At 43.1% G+C, this 22,498-nt stretch overlaps 1 protein-coding gene across 1 annotated transcript in view; it reads right to left on the bottom strand.

The window, feature by feature from the left end:
- Positions 1 to 2,528: 2,528 nt before the first annotated feature.
- The window catches only part of GCNT1 (glucosaminyl (N-acetyl) transferase 1), a 51,544-nt gene continuing 31,574 nt past the window's right edge, over positions 2,529 to 22,498 (bottom strand). The window contains exon 2 of the mRNA XM_075340276.1: positions 2,529 to 5,316. Coding sequence (XP_075196391.1) covers positions 3,888 to 5,174 — 1,287 coding nt within the window. The 5' untranslated portion in view covers positions 5,175 to 5,316 and the 3' untranslated portion in view covers positions 2,529 to 3,887. The remainder of the gene's footprint in view (positions 5,317 to 22,498) is intronic.

The following is a 22,498-nucleotide window of genomic DNA, read 5'->3' as shown; positions in this document are numbered from 1 at the left end:
GTTTATTTTTATGTAAATATACACATTTATGGGTGTAATGTTTTTTCCGTTCTTTATTTTTTGTTATATTTGTTAGGGCTTATTCACATGACCGTTCAGTTTGTCCTGGTCAGTTCCTGTTTTTTTGCGGACCTACTGACAGGACCATCTGTTCAATGTCTTTTGTGTAGGATCAGATGGCACATGGAAGCACTTCCGTGTGCATCCGATTCTACAAGAAAAACACATTGGATGCTGTATGTCCGTTCCGTTATCATGGAACATGTCCTAATCTGTTCCGTAATAACGGACCGTGACGTAATACACATTAATGGGCCCGCAAAACCCCCAGAAGCCGCACGGAAGCACTTCCTTGTGTTCTCCATTGGGTGCCCCTGCGTCTTGCTCCCCCACCAGCTCTGCAGCTGCTCGAACTGTCAGCATCTGCCCACACTGCAGTGTGTCAGCATTTTGCTCGCACTGCAGCGAGCAGCCGCAGGGATGATGAGCGCTGCTGTCAGGAGGTTACTAAAGTTAATTACCTGTAGTGATGAATACCTGCACTCCTGACGTCAGCGCTCGTCACAGACAGTCGCGTTCTTACATCACCTCACGCGGGCAGCCCGAGACTGCCTAGCGGTGACGTCACGGGCCGCTCGCGAGAGGTGATCTGAACACGGTGGGCATAGAAGTCAGTGACCAGCGCTGACGTCAAGAGTGCAGCGGCTTTCATCACCGCAGGTAATGTACCTCGCTAACCTCCTGAAATCAGCGCTAGTCATGCCCTGCAGTGACCTGGGCTGGCCTATTGATGTTCGCTCAGGTCACTGCACTGCTCTCCCAGTCAATGGGGAAGATTCTGTTCTTCATTGACTTAGACAGTGAGTATGGATCGTAGTGGGACCCCCTTTTTGGATTATGCCGGACTCGGATGTTATTTCTTTACAAAAAAATTGGTGAAAGAGGGAATGTGTTGGGGAGGTTTTTTTTCAATGAAAAAGGTTTGCCGTCTATTTTTTTTTAAATTACTGACTGGGTTGTGATGTCGGGTATCTGATACGCCGTGACATCCCAACCCTAGAGTTTAATGCCAGGTGACATTACACATTATCAACTCCATATATTACCCAGTTTGTCACCACACCACGGCATCAAGATGAGCTGGGGCAAAGCACCGGGATTGGCGCATCTAATGGATGCGCCACTTCTGGGGCGGCTGCGGCCTACTATTCTTAGGCTGGGGAGGGTCCAAGGACTGTGGTCCTCCCTAGTCTGAGAATAACAGACTACAGCTGTCAGCTTTACCTTGGCTGTTAATAATTTTAAACAAAAAACGTGAGGTCCCACCCAAATTGTATTAATTTTAATTTAAAATAACTTCGTTGGGTGCACTCTGTTTTGGATTACCAGCCAAGGTGAAGCTGCCAGCTGTGGTCTGCACTTTGCCGCCGTTTGCTTTACCTGAGCTGGCTACAAAAAAAATAGGGGGGACCCCACATTTTTTTTTAATTATTTATTTTTTGGCTACATATAAAGGCTAGGTACCCTTTAGTGCCACATGAAAGACACTAAAGGGTGCAAGATTACAAAATGCTGGGGAGTAGGACATTATATATATGTCTATCCCTCTATTCATTTTTCCCTCTCTCTCTCTTGTCTGTCTATCCCTCTATCTATATCTATTTATCTATCTAGCTGCTTCAGTGTTTTGCGGTCCGCAAAAAAACGGAATTCACACGGCCCAAAGACGAAGTGAAAGTCACACGGATGCATCCGTGAAAAAACAGGACCGTTTAGTGAGGACCGCAAAAACGGGACGGTCGTGTGAATGTAGCCTTACAGTTTTTCTTTCATTTTTTTTTACGTAGTCTCCCTATGGGACTTTAACTTTTATTACTCTGATCACTAGTCTAATGCATTGCAATACACATGTACTGCAATGCATTAAACCGGTCAGTGTGACACTTAGAAAACACCTTTTAGACTATGCTCTTGGCATGGTCTAACATGGCACTGTAGCTGGCATAACTGTTGGTTATTATTTGACCTTTGCTTGCCATGACAATCTATGATCTATGATAGCTCCCGCTCCTAAATGCTGTGATCATGGCATTTATTGGTTCAACAGCCAGAGGCAGTGCGGACACAGACCCTGGCTGTGACAGCCGGAGCTCAGCTATCACTTAAGCGAACCCACGGCGGTGATTGTGTGGGCACAGCATCTGTGACTGCACGATTGTCATGACGTACCAGTATGTCCATTTGTGGGAATTACCCGCAAGATACAACGTATGGTACAACATATATATTCTTGAGAAATTAGTCTTTAATATGCAAATGAGGTATTAAATGTTTTGGGTGTGACCAAGTACCTACTTAACTGGCCTCTGTCTCCCTATGTTATTTCACTACTCAGCCTCTTTAGCTTCATTACCATCTGTGTGATGCCAGGAGGCAGGCAAGCAAATCAGACCTTGTGCCATCAATTAGGTAGAATACTAGTAGTGGTAAAAATAAAACATGGAGACACCTGTCAATTTACAACAGCAGTTCAATGCTTTATTAACTAAATCTCTATAGACTGTGTGCAGTCTTTACAATGTACTACATTTGAGGCACTTCAGAAAAATAAAATAGTCCGGTATCATCATCAAGTAGAAAAATAAAGGCTATAATACAAACAATAGACTGACACGTCATCATGTTACTCTATAACATGAGCCTTTGTGGAATCAAAATGGTTTTTAATATCAAAATAAGTTAAACAAATGGCAATTTACATATTAAATAGCTCTTCTTACAAAAGTCTAATAATTTCATGTTTTTCACTTCTCCAAACAGAAATGAACAATTGTGATTTTAATAAAATAAACTAACGCATAATCAAACATCACATTAGAAGAATGGACTGCTTGTTAACAATTTGCTCCAGTCATAATATTTTGTAGGAAGTTGTGCGGAATTCAAGACATCCGGTCACTTACAGACTAAGGGGTTAATTTATACTGGTGACTGGTAGGAGAGTACCGGGACTAGAGTGACATGATCCTAACGCCAGTGTCCTATCGCTGTGAAACAGCCAGTGCTCTGATCAGAAGACACTTTCCAACACCAGGTCTGCTGCCTTCAGCCAACTGCCTCATATATGGCAATTAGGCAGTTAGCTATTGTCAGGAGACCCTGTGGTTGGGTCAGGTCATCCAAGGTTCACAGACCTCAAACTACCTTAAAGACCTACAGTAGCTCCCTATTCACCATGGAGATAATCACATTACTTTATGTGCAATGTTCACACACATGCGTTGCTCTACATTGAGCAATGCATTGGGGTTTGTGACAGGGTAGGTGAAAAATGGAATTCTGATGGACACCTTGGCAGAGCCAGTCACCATAAGTCATTTTGGATACTATCTGGCCTATGTCTCGCCAGTGGTAATCTGTTTTAGATGTGTTCAAAAGCATGGTAGACTATACTTAAAGAGGATTTTTAACAGTATTACCAAAACAATAAAACATACCAGGAAATGGTTGGAGAGGTTAATAAAAATATGTATGACATGAATGCCAGTTGGCAGCGATCCCAAACCAGGTGCACAGCAGTACATTGTTGAAGATATGTATTGCAAAGAAGGCACTTTTATGTTGACACAGATGTGATAAAGCAGCCAGGAATTTATTGCACGACAACTCCTACGGAGTTAAAAGAAAGTAAAGCTATTTGCAGCTCCTCAACTGCAGTCTCATGTAATTTTGGATTGAGTAATTTCTGTAAAATATTTTTGGAAGATACCCCTGTCTTGTAGTGTACAAAACAGATTTGACACACCAGCCCTAAAAATACTGTGCAGTGTCAGAAAGTGGCAAGATGTGAGTGTTCAATGCATCAAAGCACATTGTCTGTACAGAGATCACCCATGTATTTCTGGATATAGTGCTTTGTACCTCAAATGTTCCTCTAGGCACTGAATGGCAATAGAGTCTACATCCACATCAAACTTATTAGCAAATAAGTGATGCTTCCCCAACATAAACTGCAAATCACCAGCACCAAACACACAAACTGATCGCACATGAGTTCCGGCACACGGTGGATATGGAGCTCCTTTGGCAACATCTCCTTCCAAGTACTGCCATTTGACAAACCTGGCGACAGAATTCATGTCTGAAACATCGTATTTACCATTGGCTGGGACAGATCCTGGCATTTCAGGAAATCTGTGTAGAGTGGCCCATAAAAATTCATCAGGGCTATAAGTGTCCTCCGACCACTTTAGAAACGTTCTGATTTTGTCTTTTTCCAAGACATGGCTAACGAAAGCTCGACTGAGAACAAAATAGGCACTGCCAGAAAACACTGGGATTTCAAACGGGGGCGGCTCCTTGTTATCGTTAGTTTTCTGAATGCCATGATCATTTATTTCATAGTGCTTTTTCCACCGGACTTCTTTGTGTGATGGCATCTTTTCGGTTTCTAGGCTGTTTTCGCCTTTCAATGCTTTTAACATCTGTACCATTTCTCTGTTGGTTTTTATTGGAAAATCCATGCCACAGAGGTTTATTAAGTATTTCCACTGAGCATCCACATTGTGAAGGTCTTTCATGCAGTTGAGGTCAGCCTGAACACGACTCCATGATGCATACACAACATTCTCCAATTGGGAGGCTACAAAGACATTTTCAAAACAGGCTGCAATTCCTTTTACTGCCGCCATGAAAGATCCGGAAGATTTCTTGTCCACATGGATGCAGTAATAATTTTGAGGCATGTATATTGTACGCAAAAGTCTTTCCAGCATGTCGATTTTATGGTGAACCACTATAGAATAGGCTATGGGGAAATCGCGCTCTTCATTGCTAAGTGGGTATAAAATATATTTGCGATCTTTGGTAAAAGAGTCGCAGTCTTTGGTCATATTGATGTAGTCATTTTCATTCAGACGTTGCTGCTGTCTCCTGCTTTTCACAGTGATGAGCTCTAATTTGGCACTCTGGATTGCTTCGATGTCTCCTTTTAGGATCCTTGTACAGTTCACATTACTAGTGGGATTCTCCCCTACAATTTCTAAGTTTTTGCTAGTAAAATATAGAGTTTTGCTGTGGTTCCTCACCACAGTCAGGGTGGCTGCAGTGAGTGCGATAAATAGCAACAAGCCTAGTCGGCTGACTTTACAGTGGCGTAATTTTCGTCTCAGCATTTCAGAATATCTTGAGCAATTAAGAACACAAAAAAAAAAAAAAATCACTTCCTGTCAAGTGGATGTGTCTTTTAGAGAACCAATGTGACATCAAAGGTCAGTTGTGGTTATGTGATTCTTGGCAACATGATCCAAATACATCCTAAAAGATAAAAATTAAAGAAGTGTGATTACAGAGACAAAACTCAACATTTTTGTACTAATCTTTTAAAGTTGCATTCATAGATTTGCAGTGTAAGTGTACATTTTTTTTCTATGCCAAACATTTCTATTAGTATACTATTTTTTTTTTTTAAATTAGCCATACATATTTGTGTATTTGATTACTTATGGTAGAACATGGCCCCTGGATTTCACATGTATTTTTAATATATCACATTTCCTCATGTTAGTTTCAGTTCATATATTCTTGGACAACGCCTAAGAAGGCAATGTTCAACCTCACCTTATGGCTCCAATACATGTAAAATGTAAGCTAAATATCTACAATCTGTGTTCAGCAAATTTTACTGCAGTAGTTATACACTGCCATGGTAAGATATACACACACACACACACACACACACACACACTAATTATATAACACACACACACACACACACACACACACACACAGTACAAGTTCTCCCACTTAAAAAGATGAGAGGTCTGTAATTGACATCATAGGTAGACCACAACTATGAGAGACAAAATGAGAAAACAAATCCAGAAAATCACCTTGTCTGATTTGGCAAGACTTTATTTGCAAATTAAAAAATAAGTGGTCACCTAAAAACATGCAAGATTACTGGCTCTCACAGACCTGTAACTTCTTCTTTAAGAGGCTCCTCTGTCCTCCACTCATTACCTGTAGTAATAGCACCTGTCTGTGTGCACTGGGTAGATGTGTTTCTTAAGCAAAATAAGCACCCTCTGGCAGAATTCCGCACCTGTGGCAAAAAGAACGCACCCAAAATCCGCGTGCGGTTTTACCGCTTTTTGGTGTAGATTTGCCGCGGTATTGTCCCTGGGATTTTTTTAACAATTATCAAGGGCAAAACCGCAGGTACCTGTGGAAAAGAAGTGACATGCTGCTTCTTTTTGCCGCAGAAATTCTGCAGCAAAACCTGTAGGGAAAAACAACGCAGTGTGCGTACAGAAGTTTGGATTTCTCACATTTTGCTGGAGAAGGACTGCATGAACCTTATGAACAAAAAACGCACCTTTTCTGCAGCAAAAACCACGGCAAATCCGCAGCAAAAAAATGCGGTGTGCGCACAGGGCCTAAAATACAGCTGTCCACAACCTCAACAGTCACACTCCAAACTCCACTATGGTGAAGACCAAAGAGCTGTCAAAGCACACCAAAAACAAAATTGTAGCCCTGCACCAGGCTGGTAAGACTGAATTTACAATAGGAAAGTAGCTTGGTGTGATGAAATCGACTGTGGGAGCAATAATTAGAAAATGGAATAATTAGAATATGGAAAACATGCAAGAACATCGATAATCTCCCTTGATCTGGGGCTCAACACAAGATCTTACCCCGTGGAGTCAAAATGATCACAAGAACGGTGAGCAAAAATCCCAGAACCAAGCGTGGGGACCTAGTGAATGACCTACATAGAGCTGGGACCACCGTAACAAGGGTACCATCAGTAACACACTACACCCCCAGGGACTCAGATCCTGCAGTGCCAGACGTGTCCCCCTGCTTAAGCCAGAACATGTCTGGGCCCGTTTGAAGTTTGTTAGAGAGCATTTGGATTATCCAGAAGAGTATTGGAAGAATGTCATATGGTCTGATGAAACAAAAGTAGAACGGTTTGGTTGAAACACAACTCGTCGTGTTTGGAGGAGACAGAATGCTGAGTTGCATCCAAAAAAACACTTTACGTACTGTGAAGTATGGGGGTGGCAACATCATAGTTTGGGGCTGTTTCTCTGCAATGGGAACAGGATGACTGATCTGTGTACATGAAAGAATAAATGGGGTCATGTATCGTGAGATTTTGAGTGCAAACCTCCTTCCATCAGCAAGGACATTGCAGATGAAACGTGGCTGGGTCTTTCAGCCTGATAATGATCCCAAGCATACCACCAGGGCAACGAAGGAGTGGCTTCATAAGAAGCATATGAAGGTCCTAGAGTGACCTAGCCAGTCTCCAGATTTCAACCGCATAGAAAACCTTTGGAGGGAGTTGAAAGGCAGTGTTGCCCAGCGACAGGCCCAAAACATCACTGCTCTAGAGGAGATCTGCATGGATGAATGGGCCAACATACCACCAACAGTGTGTGCCAACCTTGTGAAGACTTACAGAAAAGGTTTGACCTGTGTCATTGCCAACAAAAGGATATATAACAAAATATTGAGATGAACTGGTTACTGGCCAAATACTTATTTTCCACCAAAATTTGCAAAAAAAAAAAATCTTGCAAACTCAGACAAGGTGATTTTCTGGATTAGTTTTCTCAATTTGTCACTCATAGTTGTGGTCTACCTATGATGTCAATTACAGGCCTCTCATCTTTTTAAGTGTGAGAACTTGCACAAATGGTGGCTGACTAAATATGTTCTCTTCCCAAAATATTAAATATAATAAATATATAATCGTGTGTATATATTATATACCTATACACATACATACATTATATATATATATATATATATATATATTTATATTCTGTATAAGCAGCCAGATCATCAATTGGAAATCAGGATCTGTTATTTTATACAAAGTCAAAATCCTAGAAAAACAACATTAAACTAGGGTAAAGATGTGACCAAGTATATTGCATTGTAACCCATTAAGGCCTGAAGATTTCCTTCCAAACACGACCACAATGCCTTTTGTTAAATGCAACATTTCCACGACTCTGATCAGTAAGGAAAGATGAATGTGTGTGATGTGTTCCCAATCCAGAACAGCTGCATAAGTCCAGCATTATTCAGTTCTGAAAACAAGCAGCCAGCCAGCAGCTCTGGGTATGAAAGCAGCACTTTATGTCAGCAAGGAAAAGGTTTTTTCAGCACTCGCTGAATATGTGCTTTCTGCAAAGTATAAGGTTACCTAGTAACTTAATATTTATCCAGATGTAAAGCCTTTCTAAGGAACATTGACTTCTACATTTATTAGGGTTTCTGAAATTCAGATTCCTCAAAATACAGGAAAAGAAAGTTTTGTAATTCTAAAAGCACACATCTACCATATATCATTAACATGATGATTACACTAGATTAGTGATTACTCTAGCTCAGTGCAGGCCTTCATGGGCTAACATGCAATATATTGTACTTGGTCACATCTTTAGTACACTTGCGTTGAACGGCATCCGTCACAATGCGTTGTGTAATGCATGTGACGGATGCCTTGCAAAAAGTGTGATAATAAAGGCCACGGATTCCTGTGAAATAACGCATTGCGTTAAGTTTTCTTTAGCCGAGAGAGCGCCCTCATCATCACCGCACACACCCCGACACTACAGCCCAGCCCTCATCGTTCCCGCACACATCCCGACACTACAGCCCTCATCATCCCCGCACACGCAGGCACTACCGCACCCATCATCACCACACACACACACACACACACACACAACCTCAGTGACATCCCCGCTGACAGCGCGATTCACTTCAGTTGCTGCGTGGAGCTCACAGAAGCGGCGGTGTTCTACGGCCGCTCCTGTCAGCTTCATGTAGCAGAGCTGGATGCGGGACCTCGTGTGGATTACGCCGGACCTGGAGGGGTATTTGGGGATTTTAATCATGGTGAAAAAGTGTTTTATTTGTCTTATTCCAAATAAAGGATTTTTTTCGGGTTTATGTGTTTATTTACTTTCACTTACAAGTTAATCATTGGAAGGTATCTCAGGGAGACGCCTGCCATGATTAACCTAGGACTTAGTGGCAGCTATGGGCTGCTGCCATTAACTCCATATTACCTCGATTGCCACCGCACCAGGGCAATTCGGGATGAGCCGGGTTGAGTCCCGGGACTGTCGCATCTAATGTAGGCGGCAATTCCGGGCGGCTGCTGGCTGATATTTGTAGGCTGGGGGGCTCCCCATAACGTGGGGCTCCCCATCCTGAGAATACCAGTCTTCAGCCGTGTGGCTTTACCTTGGCTGGTATCAAAACTGGGGGGACCGCACGCCTTTTTTTATTTATTTATTGTACTGCACGATATAGACACGCCCACCGGAGGCTGTGATTTGGTTGCAGTTTGACAGCGGTCACTCAGCGTGGGGGAGGGTCTGACTGCAACCAATCATAGGCGCCGGTGGGCGGGGAGGGCAGTGAATACGAGATTGAATAATGGGCGGGCGGCTTTTTCAAAATAGGAAAAGCCGCCGGAGCAGTGTGACAGCTGTGCAGCGTCGCGCCCGTGATCGGTGAGTATGAGAGAGGGGGGGACAACAGAGACCAGGAGTGATTTTAAACGATTTCAATCGTTCTGCTAGACATGTTGAGCATGCACAGTAGAACGTGACGAAATCTGTCAGCAGATTCCGCCGCTTAGCACATAGCGGCGGAAACCGCCACCATAGACAATCATTAGACACCGTGGTGGATTCCAACGGAATGCATCAAGGTGCGCTATTTTAAACACAAAAACCGCTACATGCAGCATTCCTTCCGCCCAACGCAGCGTCAAAATAACGACGCTGCGTCGTACAGCGGATGCAACGCAAGACCATCCGTTGCTATCCGTAGCTAATAGAAGTCTATGAGGAATATAACGGTTTCCTGCAACCGTAATTCCTCAAGGCTGCAGATAGCCGTCCAACGCAAGTGTGAAAGTAGCCTAATGCGGTTTTCTATGACTGACTTTTTTATACTAATGGATCCAGATTTCCAATTGGTTATGTAGCGGTTTTTACCGATATATAGTAGTCTCTCACCACAGCAAACTGCTGCAGTAAAATTTACTGAAAACAAATTGCAGATATTTAGCTTTTATTTTACATGTATTAGAGCCAGAAAATGAAGGTGAATATTGCCTTTTTAGGCAATGTCCAAGAATATAAGAACTGAAACTAATATGAGGAAATGTGATATTAAAAATACATGTGAAATCCAGAGGCCATGTTCTACTGGTAACGCAATCGCTTCATGTCACAGCAGTAGTATATTTAAATATAAGGGCTACATTAAATTACAGGCTTTGGGAAAGGCTTCCATGACTTCAAAAGGGTCAGTATCCAATCCCACCCTATCGACAGCGTTGATAAAAATTGATTTTTACATATGTTAATAGTTGACAGAAATTAAAAGTATGTATTTACACTTGCAGCTTTGAATAAACAGTGATCATTTAGCCTATATTCACACGGGAAGTTTTTGGTGCTTTTTTGGCAGTAAAACCTGATCTCTTGACTGTAAAGAAGCTGTGTTTTTTGTGTGTCATTTCTCTAGAGTACATGTTTCAGTAAAGTTAGTTTCATTAACCAAAAAAGCATCAAAAACGCTGAATGAATTGAAATCGTTTTTTTTTTTTTTTTTTTTAAATAAAAGCAGCAGCATTTTTCTATTTTAGCCAGAAAAAAAAAGCAAGTGTGTACATGAGATTTCTGGAATCTCATAGGATTTGCTGGTACTGTAAAAAGCAGCTTTTTCCATAAAACCAATGAAAAAAAAAAATGCAACAAAAATGCCCTGTGTGAACATAGCCTTAATAGCGTTTAGGCAGACCGACTGTACCTGCAATGCAGACAGAACGAATCCGTAATCTTTCATAGTGCAAAACTGTCTTTGTTCTCAGCAGCACATGTCTAGTTTACACAGAAAACGTGCTGCCAAGAACAAAAGATTTTTTTTTAAGCAAGGCTAAAAAACCTTTTGATGTTTAATGGCGATTGGCATGATTATTATTATGAAACAAGTATTCCTAGGCACAATCCTTCACAATAATAGGTAATTGTTGTACACCACGTTTCTGGCTAAAATATACATCCCTTCATTTAATTTTCACACCCCCTAATTTTCAGATTTTAATTATATTCCTCCTAGCAATACATGCTGGATGTGAGGTCTTTGTGTTCAGAATGATACTGCCTTAGGCTTTATTCACACATCAGCATATGTGTGCCAAAACACAAAATAGGTGTTAATCTTTCAATTACATTTTTTCTTTGTAAGTTGCACTCCTGGTTTTTGCATACAAACACTGATGCTAAATACTGACCAAATACTGATGTGTGAATAAGCCCTTAGGCAGATCTAATTGTCCAGTGGGACACATCACCCACACCCTCTTTCTTTCACAAGTCTGCACAATTCTAGGGTCTGGAGCCCTTATTCTGTAAAGCACCACTCCAGCATGTTTTTGGTTTTTTTTTTTCAGTGCTACAGTGGTTCTTTTAATCCAATCTGCCCAGTCTTAAATTCACCGGCGTTTTCACCTTCTGTCAGTGCCACTCTGGTCCTGGGGCACGATCTTGTGACTGCAACTTCTAACTATCCGCAACTCAGAAGTTACATTACAAGCTCACAATACAAGTCTATGGAGAGCCAGAATGAGGCTCTTATAGTGATCCATTATCTCATCAAGGTTTAAATGACCCCGCTATATTTGGTGAAACAATTAACTCACCCCTCCTATGATGGCCCGAGTGGCATCTCTTTGGTACGGTTGTGATGTTCGGTGATACTGAGGGGTGGGGGCTGCACACAGGACTGGAAGGGGGGGGGTGGGCGGGCTGCACACAGGACTGGGGGGGGGGATGGGCTGCTCACAGGACTGGGGGGGGGATGGGCTGCACACAGGACTGGGGGGGGGGATGGGCTGCACACAGGACTGGGGGGGGATGGGATGGGCTGCACACAGGACTGGGGGGGGATGGGATGGGCTGCACACAGGACTGGGGGATGGGATGGGCTGCACACAGGACTGGGGGGGGATGGGATGGGCTGCACACAGGACTGGGGGGGGATGGGCTGCACACAGGACATTGGGGGGGCACACTGTGCTGAGGGTTTCATGCTATTCTGGGGGAGAGGGTTTACAGAACTGCGATGGTGAGGCACAAAACACTGGACAGGGCACATAGCAGCAGAGGGCCGGCGCTGGACTCACAGCAGCATTGCACTCACAGCTCCGGAGGGCAGGGGGCGGGCACACAGCATCAGAAGGAGAAGGCGGGCACAGAGCTCCGGAAAGCAGGGGGCGGGCACACAACGCTGGAAGCTGTGAGGTTGCTGTCAGACCCGCCCACAAAGTAAGTCCTGATCACGTTGGCACCGTCCGACGGGAGAACACATTGGTGCGCACAAGCAGCAATGTGTGGATTTAAAGGGCCAGCGGCCTGCAAAACTGCGGTGACATCACGAGCACTTCCTCCCCCGGGAATCTGCCCGGGGGGCGCATAAAAGGTCATGGCGGGCCACATGCGGCCCGCGGGCAGGAGGTTCCCCACCCCTGCATTAAAGAATGACCTCCAACTTGCACCATGAAACACTAGAGCAATCCAGCAGGTCGCTGACATGTTCATTTTTTTGTTTATTTTTGTTTTTACATAAATGTAATTTTGGTATTTTCATTTTTTGGGTTTTTTTTTTTTTTTATTACATTTTACAGGTTTCTTTAAACTTTTTTTTTTTCCTTTTTTCCCTGGTCCCTATATGGGACTTTACCATTTCTTAGTCTAATCGCGCTGGAATGCATTGCCATGCAGCAGCATAGCAATGTATTATACTGTCAGTGTCAGGCTGCAGATTGCCTGACAACCTTCTGCTCCCTCGTGATAGTGTCACTGGGGAGCCGAAGCGGTAAGAGAAAGAGTGCACTGCTTCTCCCTAACATCTATGTGCCGCAATTGCTACTGATCTCAACACACAGAAGATAGCAAAGGGTCATCATCTGGACCGGATTCAATCAGGTACCGATGAAGTCTCCGGGCAGACCTACCCCGGCTTCTTAAGATTTGAAGAAAAAAAATAAATAAATACTGTTATCGTTGGGAGGTTTGTACAATAAAATTTGATTTATAACACTTGATGTGAACATTATGCTATCTCGTTTGTATCAATCATTTAGGAAAATCAGAGAAAAAACGCACACTAATTTGGAATGATGTGTATATAGAGGTTTTAGAGCAATGTTTGCCTCCATCCAGACATCCATTTCATGAAAGTCTCACATATTTCAGAAACACAATGCAAAATAACATACTGTGTCCATCACAACAACATGAAAAAAAAAAAAAGTGATGAAAGCCAATCAACAAGTTGATACTAGTGCAGGAAAAGACAACTGCGGGCTACAACCCTCAGCTGTCTGCTTTACCTTGGCTGGTCATCAAAAATAGAGAGGATGCAAAGCCTGTTCTAAAGTTATTTTAATAAATATTAGAAAAAAAAAAAAAAAGGCATGGGATCAGCTCTATTTTTTGATAGCCAGCCAAGGTAAAGCAGAAGCGGGGGGCTGGTATTATCAGACCGGGAAGGGCCATAGTTATATGGGGGAGTTTATTTGAATAAGCACTCTTCAACACACCCTTGTTCACTTATTTATTACTTCAAAATAAATCCTAGAATTTCTGTACTAATCCAAACAGTAATGTCCCACAACACATCGATTCCTATGGAGCATCGTTCAGAGAACGTTCTCCAAAAGACATTTCCTAAATCACTTGCAGTCAGTGACATACACGAATGTGAGAAATTACAGGCTGCCGCTGACCAGCTGTGATCTCTAGAGTCACATTCTGAGAACATTTGCGGAACAAGGCTCCAGAGGTCGCTGCGGGTCAGAGATATGTACGGAATTTCTCACTCACTCATGCCGGCTTCTGATCAGCAGTGACCTATGCAGCGTCATTTTGAGAAAGTTCTGAGAACGATGCTCCATAGAAATTAATGGAATATTACTCTTTGGACTAGTTCGGAACTTCCAGTATTTATTTTCAACTAATAAATTGGTAAACGAAAAGGGTAGGGGAGTGTTTATTTACATACACTTTTTTTTCCTGTTTTCTAACTTAAATCTATACTTGCCAGGTTAGTAACGGGGGTGTCTGATAGACTCCTCTCCATTACTAACCCCCGGGGTTGATGCCAGCTGTAAAATTCACAGCTGACATCAACCGCACAAGTATAACCCCAATTACCAATGCACCAGGGCAATTCGGAAAAGCCAGGTAAAGCGCCAGAATTGGTGCGTCTAATGGATGTGCTACTTACAGGGAGGCTATGGGCTGGTATTTTCCCACCTCGATACTAGCTCCCGGCTGTCTGGCTTACCTTGGCTGGTTATCAAAAGTAGGGCAGAGCCCACAAAGTTTTCTTTACATTATTTTTAACAACAGTGTGGGATCCCCACTTTTTTGATTACTAAGGTAAAGATGACAGCTGAGGGCTACAGCCCGTAACTAACTGTTTTATCTGCACTTTTTTTTATCAAAAATAGGCAAGAGCCACGCCGGGTTGGTTTGATTTTTTTTTAATTAGGGTATGTGCGCACGTTGCGTTCTGGCGTGACAAAGGAATGGAAGGCCTCCCATATGACAGGTTAAAAAAGTTAGATATGTTTAGCTTAGAAAAAAGATGTCTCAGTTGAGATCTCATTTCTATGTATAAATACATGTGTGGTCAATATAAAGGACTGGCACATGACTTATTTCTTCCAAAGACAGTACTAAGGACCAGGGGGCACTCACTGCAAGTGGAAGAAAAGCGATTCCGACAGCTAAATAGGAAAGGGTTCTTTACAGTTAGAGCAGTCAGACTGTGGAATACCCTACCACAAGAGGTAGTAATGGCAGATACTATAACAGCTGTTAAAAAGGGCTGGATGATTTCCTCAGTACACACAACATTGTTGGTTATAAATGACTTAGTGACCAAATGTAGAACTGGTGGAGGAAGGTTCAACTAGATGGAGCTAGGTCTCTTTTTCAGCCTAAGTAACTATGTAAAAAAAATAAATAAATAAAAAGCAGCGTTTTGTCACTGCATGTGAGTTTCAAAAAGGATGCAAAACACTGAGTTTTGGATGCATTTTGAATGCAGAATGGATGTGTTCAGGATGCTTGCTCTCCCACAGACAAAAGGGGGAAAAGCATCCAAAACGCACAAAAGAAGTGACATGTTGCTATTAAGAACGCATCAATTTTGTAAAAAAATTGGCATCCAAAACGCTGAGTTTCAAAACGCAACGTGCGCATGGAATTTGCTTAAGTGTCATAGACTTTGCTGGGGACGCACAACCCATGCGTTTACGCTGCAGTTTAAGGCTATGTTCACACACTGTTTTTTACCTGCGTTTTTTGCTGCAGAAATTTCTTGAGAAATTCTTGTAACCTTTCTGCAGACATTCCCCAGCAAAACCTATGGGAAAAAAAAAAATTAGCTGTGCGCACACTGCTTTTTTTTCCTAAGAAAATTCTTTTGGTAGATTTTCTAAAGAAAAAGAATGAGCATGTCACTTCTTTTCTGCAGCTAACTGCGTTATTCACTCCATTGACTGTAATGTAATCATCAGGACCATTTTTTCAATGTCTTTTGTGTAGGATCGGATGGCACATAGAAACACTTCCATGTGCATCCGATCCTACAAATAACACATCAGATGCCGTATGTCCGCTCCGCTATTATGGAACATGTCCTATTCTGTTCCATGATAATGGACCGTGACTCAATACAAGTCAATGAGCCTGCAAAATCCCCGGAAGCTGCATGGAAGCACTTCAGTGTTACCTCCGGGTGCCTGTGCAGTCTGTGTCCCGCTCCAGCCCCAGCCATAGTTTGCGACGTTGTTTCGTGTGACATCTACGAGTGTCTCAGAACGATCGCAAATTGGTTACAAATCATGTATCGTTTACACGTCGTTTATTTTTAAAAAATAGTTTATTCTTCCCTGCGGTGGTTGTACATCGTACCCGGGGTAGCACACATCGCTCCGTGTGACACCCCAGGAACGATGAACTGCAGCTTACCCGCGGCTGCCGGCAATGCTGAAGGAAGAAGGTGGACGGGATGTTTACGTCCCGCTCATCTCCGCCCCTCCGCTTCTATTGGCCGGCGGCTGTTTGACGTCGCTGTGACGCCGAACGTCCCACCCCCTTCAGGAAGTGGATGTTTGCCGCCCACAGCAACGTCGCTCAGCAGGTAAGTACGTGTGACGGGAGTTTAACGACTTTGTGCGCCACGGGCAACTAATTGCCAGTGACGCACAAACGACGGGGGCGCGTACGATCGCTAGTGTGACGCCCGCATAAGATCCAGGACAGTCCAGCAGCTAGACTCAGATACCAGACTAGAATGGAACAACATTCCGCTCCCAAAACTCCAGCAATTAATCTCCTCGCTTCCCAGACTTTTTACAACTCGGTAAATGTATTTTTGAGATGTATTGCTGCCATTAATTTCTAAAACAAGAATTTTTTCAAATAAAGTGGAAAAATTCCTAAACTTTCAACTTCTGATATGTGTTTTATTTACTGTTGTAAAGAAATCAGAATGCCATGATTTGGAAATTTCTTACAACCATATTGAATTCACATTTTAAATTGAATCCACATTTTTAAAAAACTACTGGAACAGCATGTCCATCTTGAACTGTCCTCATACCTCTCTTCCTGCTCTCTCTTTGACCGGTTACAATCTGGCTTCCGACCCCATCATTCCACTGAAACTAACCTGACCAAAGTCGCTAACGACCTACTAACCGCAAAATCCAAGCGACACTACTCTGTCCTCCTCCTCCTGGACCTGGCCTCTGCCTTTGACACAGTGGACCGCTCCCTTCTACTACAAATTCTCTCGTCTCTGGGCATCACAGACTTGGCACTATCTTGGATCTTCTCATACTTATCCAACCGACCTTTCAGCGTCTCCCACTCACACCACTTCTTCATCTCGCACCCTATCTGTCGGGGTCAAGGTTCAGTTCTTGGGCCCCTGCTGTTCTCCATTTACACCTTCGGCCTGGGACAGCTCATAGAGTCCCACGGCTTTCAGTATCATCTCTATGCTGATGATACACAGATCTACCTCTCTGGACCTGACATCACCTCCCTACTAACCAGAATCTCACAATGTCTGTCTGCTATTTCATCCTTTTTCTCTGCTCGATTCCTAAAACTGAACATGGACAAAACAGAATTCATTGTCTTTCCTCCTCCTCACTCAACTCCCCCACCTGACATATCCATCAATGTCAATGGCTGCTCACTTTCCCCATTGTCACACGCTCGCTGCCTGGGAGTAATCCTAGACTCTGATCTCTTTTTCAAGCCACACCATCCAAGCCCTCTTCACCTCCTGCCGCCTCCAACTCAAAAATATTTCCCAGATCCGTACATTCCTTTCCCAAGAAGCTGCAAAAACCCTACTACATGCCCTTATTATCTCCCGTCTGGATTATTGCAACCTCCTGCTCTGTGGCCTCCCTTCTAACAGTCTCGCACCCCTACAATTTATTCTAAACTATGCTGCCCGGCTAATCCACCTGTCCCCCAGCTACTCCCCGATCTCTCCTCTCTGCCAATCCCTTCACTGGCTTCCCTTTGCCCAACGACTCCAGTTCAAAACACTAACTGTGACATACAAAGCCATCCTTAACCTGTCTCCTCCCTACATCTGTGACCTAGTCTCCCGGTACTTACCTGCACGTAACCTTCGATTCTCATAAGATCTCCTTCTCTACTCCCCTCTCATCTCTTCCCACCATCGCATCCAAGATTTCTCCCGTGCCTCCCCCATACTCTGGAATGCTCTGCCTCAAACACATCAGACTCTGGCCTACCTTGGCAAATTTCAAAAGGAACCTGAAGACCCACCTCTTCCGACAAGCCTACAACCTGCCGTAACTCTCAGTCTGATACAGCGCCGCACAATCAGCTCTACCCTAACCTACTGTATCCTCACCTATCCCTTGTAGACTGTGAGCCCTCGCGGGCAGAGACCTCTCTCCTCCTGTACCTGTCTGTGTCTTGAATGGTTTATGATTATTGTACTTGTCCCTATTATGTACACCCCTTTCACATGTAAAGCGCCATGGAATTGATGGCGCTATAATAATAAATAATAATTTTACACAGCGTCCTAACTTTGTTGGCATTGGAAGTGTATAAGCTAAACATACAGTGAACATGACCATAGCCTGATCTCATATCAGTAGTGTCAATCCTGTACTACTTTTCTGATCAGTGAACTCTTGCTTCTACATCGTGCAAAGAGTATTGCTGAGGAAAGCATTTTTATGGCCCCTTTAAGTCCTACCATGGGTGATGGGCGAAACCCCGAGGTTCGCGTTCAGGAGCCTCACCCGAACGTTTTGTAAAGATCGAGTTCGTGTTCTGAGAACATGAACTTGCATCCGAACACCAAACTTGGACTTTACAATTATGGGATGGAGCGGCGGGCAGGGGGATGTAAAATAAGGAATATAGTTAATAATAAAATAGTCATTATACTGCAGACTCTGTCTCCCGGCCGCTTCTGCTTCCATGTCCAATTATTGCTGTGCCCCCAGGTTACAGGACCTTCCATGACGTCATAGCCATGTGACCAGTCTGGTGTGAATGTTGTACAGACATTGGGTTGCAGACTGGTCCCATGGATATGACCAATGAGGTATAAACATTCACACCAGAGTGTTCACATGGCTATGATGTCATGGAAGGTCCTGTAAGTCAGTTGTAGCAGGACTGGATTGGATGCTGGAGTAACCTGAAACCAGTCCATACATTGTAGCATCTGGAATGTATGGGCCGATTCCAGGTTACTCAAACAGCCAATCACAGACACCTATTCTGTGTAACAGCGTCTGTGATTGGCTGTTGGGTCCCTTACATCTATAGTAGTGTAAAAATAAATAAATTAAAAATAAATGATGTAGCACTCCGTAATATTTTTGATTCTCAGCGCAGATAAAGCGGACGGCTACGGATTGCCACGCCCATCTGCCTGGCTTTACCTTGTCTGGTAATCAAAGATACAGGAAGTCCATAAAAAAAAAAAAAAAAAAAAAAAAAGTGAGCTCCCCTCGTATTTTGATAGTCAGGTAAAGCCAGGCAGCTGGGATTCTCAGAGTGGTAAGCCCCAAGCCTTCTGGGACCCCATACTAAAAACCGCAGCCAGCAGTCGCCCCTGGAAATGGTGCATTGTTTTTTAGAGCCATTTCCAGGCGCTTTACCCGGCTCGTCCAGCGGCCCTGATGTTGGTGGCACGCTGGGTAATAAAAAAAGGTTAATACCAGCTTTGTATTCTCAGCTGGTACTAAGCCTAAAAGTCACGGAGTCACGCCAAATTAGACATGGCCACCATGAATTTATAGTAAACAGTAAAAAAAAAAAAAAAATTTACAGACTTCATCTTTATTATAATAAAATCCTTAGTCCGACGTGGTCCACAAATAGAGCAATGTTAGCTCTGGTTCTTCGCTCTGTATAGACAAGTGTCTCTACAGAGATAAGCAGGGAGATCCATGTCAGCTCTGCTTTATCGCTCTGTACAGAGTGAGAAGCAGGCTGACACTGAGGGTATGATTCCACTTGCATATGACTCATGCCTGCTCTCATTGCATCACCCCGCACGGCCTGACACTCTCCGGACAGGGGCGGCTCAGCTGTATAGAAATAAATGCAGCCAACCCGCTCCTGTTGGGAGAGTGTGCGCTGTGCCGGGTGATACGATGCGAGACTCGCACAGTGACCGTCAAAGTTCAATCACGTCCATGAGCCATGGACTCGGGTGAACCCTGACATCACCGCGAACACGGCCAAAACCAGTCGAAGACTAAGTGACGAGCAGTGCAATGAATACCCCTGGAAGTTAACATGACCTTCCATGACGTCATAGCCATGTGACCAGTCTGTATGCCAATGTCTGTACAACATTCACACCAGACTGGTCACATGGCTATGACGTCACGGAAGGTCTTTTAGTCAGTGGTGGTTACCCGGGGGCACAGCAATGATCGGACGTGGAAGCAGCTGGGAGACAGTCTGCAGGATGCGTTACGGGATCTGCAAATAAATCAAAATGTTTTTTTAATAATGTGTTGGTTTTTTTTTTTTTTGTTTTTTTTTTTAAACACAGCCCATGGACCCGAACTGGACCAAAACTGTAACACGACCTTTAAAGGAAAACTTGTGTTCAGGATCGTGTGCACAAACACGGTGTTCAGTACGAGTCCCGAACTTTACAGTTCAGGTTCGCCCATCACTAGTGCTCACTCGAAAAAATAGCTAAAAGGGCAGCTGGTTTGGAGAACAAGGCAGAAGAAACTCTAATCAGTTATATTGCAGGCCCCGCAACACTAATCAAGAGCTTCTTGTGTTCAAGATGGTGTCATGATAGACGTGCTTTGCCAGTGTTCTGTAGTGGCCAAATATAGGCAGAAAAGGCCAAACCTCTAAGGCTATGTGCACACGCTGCATTTTTATGATTCTGCGTTTTTTGGCCGCTAAAAACGCACAAAAACGCATCCGCTGCAAAAAAACGCATGCGTTTTTACCGCGATTTGGTGAGTTTTTGGCTGCGTTTTTCTGCGTTTTTCCAATGCATTGCATGGGGGGAAAACGCAGAAAAACGCAGGAAAGAATTGACATGTCCATTTTTTTTTTAAGCTCAAAAACACAGCTTAAAAAAAAAGTTGTGTGCGGACAGCAAAAATGAAAACTCAGACTTTGCTGGGGAAGCAAAGTCATGCAGTTTTGAGGTCAAAAACGCACCCGAAAAACACACTGTGTGCACATAGCCTAACACTGCAAATTGGAACAAGTGAATAATGTTAGGGGGCACAGTGTCCATAATTATTAAATTCAGGGTGCACAAAGGATATTATTATTCATTTAAAATGACATCTGGCACCTCAACATTAGTCATGCTGAGATCTGTAGCTTCAGATAGTACAAACTTTCCACCCACCATCCCACTGCTGATGCTCTGCTTCCCAAACCTGTCAAATACATCTGCTTCTTGCTGCTCCTATCTCTAGTACACAAAAGAAGAAAGGAATGGTAGCAAAGAGCAGATACATTAGGAGCAGTGTGCTGTCGGTGGGAGAAGCAGCTGAACTGTATAGTCTCAAAAAGGTAGAAATTAAGCAGGCTTTTACATTTTCTTAAATTGTAACACTAGCTAATGTAATTGATATAACTTGGTAAAAGTTACCAAGAATAAAATCCAAAAGAACTCTCTGCAGCTCAACCGGTAGCACACACAGAGGTCTTCAGAGAAAAATGAAAGCTCAGAGATAGAGTGCATCTTCTACAACTGTTGTCCTGCACCCAAGGGTGACTGGCAGTATTTACTACAGAAAGGAGGCACAACAGACCTGAAATGGACCAACCTGAAAATAAATGTCAGAAGTACAACTTACTTGTGACTGGAGGTACACGTTAAAGAAGAAGCGGTTATAGAGAATGTTTCATGTGAAATAGGCAAAAAACAACCCTATATTTGAGATCATGAAATTATTAAATAGACTTTATAGATATATAGGGGTGTAATCGGACATTGATGGCGGGACCATTGGAACAAAACCATTCAAGATATTCACAAAGAAAAAACGACAAAAAGGTCAAATATAGAAAATTCTTGGATAGATATGACAGATTTTCTTTGTGAATATCTAGAAAACGTTTCAGAAGTGACTGCTTTAAAAGAAAAACTACAGTTTATAGAAAAAAAATATATAAAAAATGATTTATATCGACTTCTGGAACTTTAAGATATTAGACTGTACAATATATAGAATTATTTTTTAATGTTTAGGTTTTGGAACCCTATAATTGGAAAGTCTGCTTAATGCACAACTATGTATAGAAATGACAGTCCCCAGGTACCTACAGTCATGGCTAAATGTATTGCCACCCTTGAAATTATCCCAGAAGATGAAGTATATCTCAAAGAAAGTTATGCGTTTTGTTATACACATGTTTATTTCCTTTGTGTGTACTGGAACAACAGAAAAAGAAAGAAAAAAGGGTAAACAGGGCATAATTTCACAAAATTCTGAAAATGGGCCTGACAAAATTGTTGGCACCCTCAACTTAATATTTGGTTGCACACCCTTTGGAATAAATAACTGCAATCAATGGCTTCCAATGACCATTAACAAGCTTCTTACACCCCTCTACTGAAATTCTGAACCACTCTTCATTTGCAAACTGCCCCAGGTCTCATGCATGAAGGACACTCTCTCCTGACAGCAAGTTTAAGATCTCTCCTCAGGTGTTCAATGGGATTTCGAGCCAGACTCATTGCTGCCACTTCAGAACTCTTCAGCGCTTTGTTTCTGCCCATCGCTGGGGGCTTCTTGAAGTCTGTTTGGGGTCATTGTCCTGCTGGAAGCCCCGTGACCTAGGAACCAAATCCAGCTTTCTGAAACTGGGTA

Source organism: Anomaloglossus baeobatrachus, chromosome 1 (assembly GCF_048569485.1).
Source record: "Anomaloglossus baeobatrachus isolate aAnoBae1 chromosome 1, aAnoBae1.hap1, whole genome shotgun sequence".
In the NCBI taxonomy this organism is placed as follows: domain Eukaryota; kingdom Metazoa; phylum Chordata; class Amphibia; order Anura; family Aromobatidae; genus Anomaloglossus; species Anomaloglossus baeobatrachus.
Note: the sequence above shows the minus strand (reverse complement) of the source record. Positions and strands in the feature narration are given on the sequence as shown.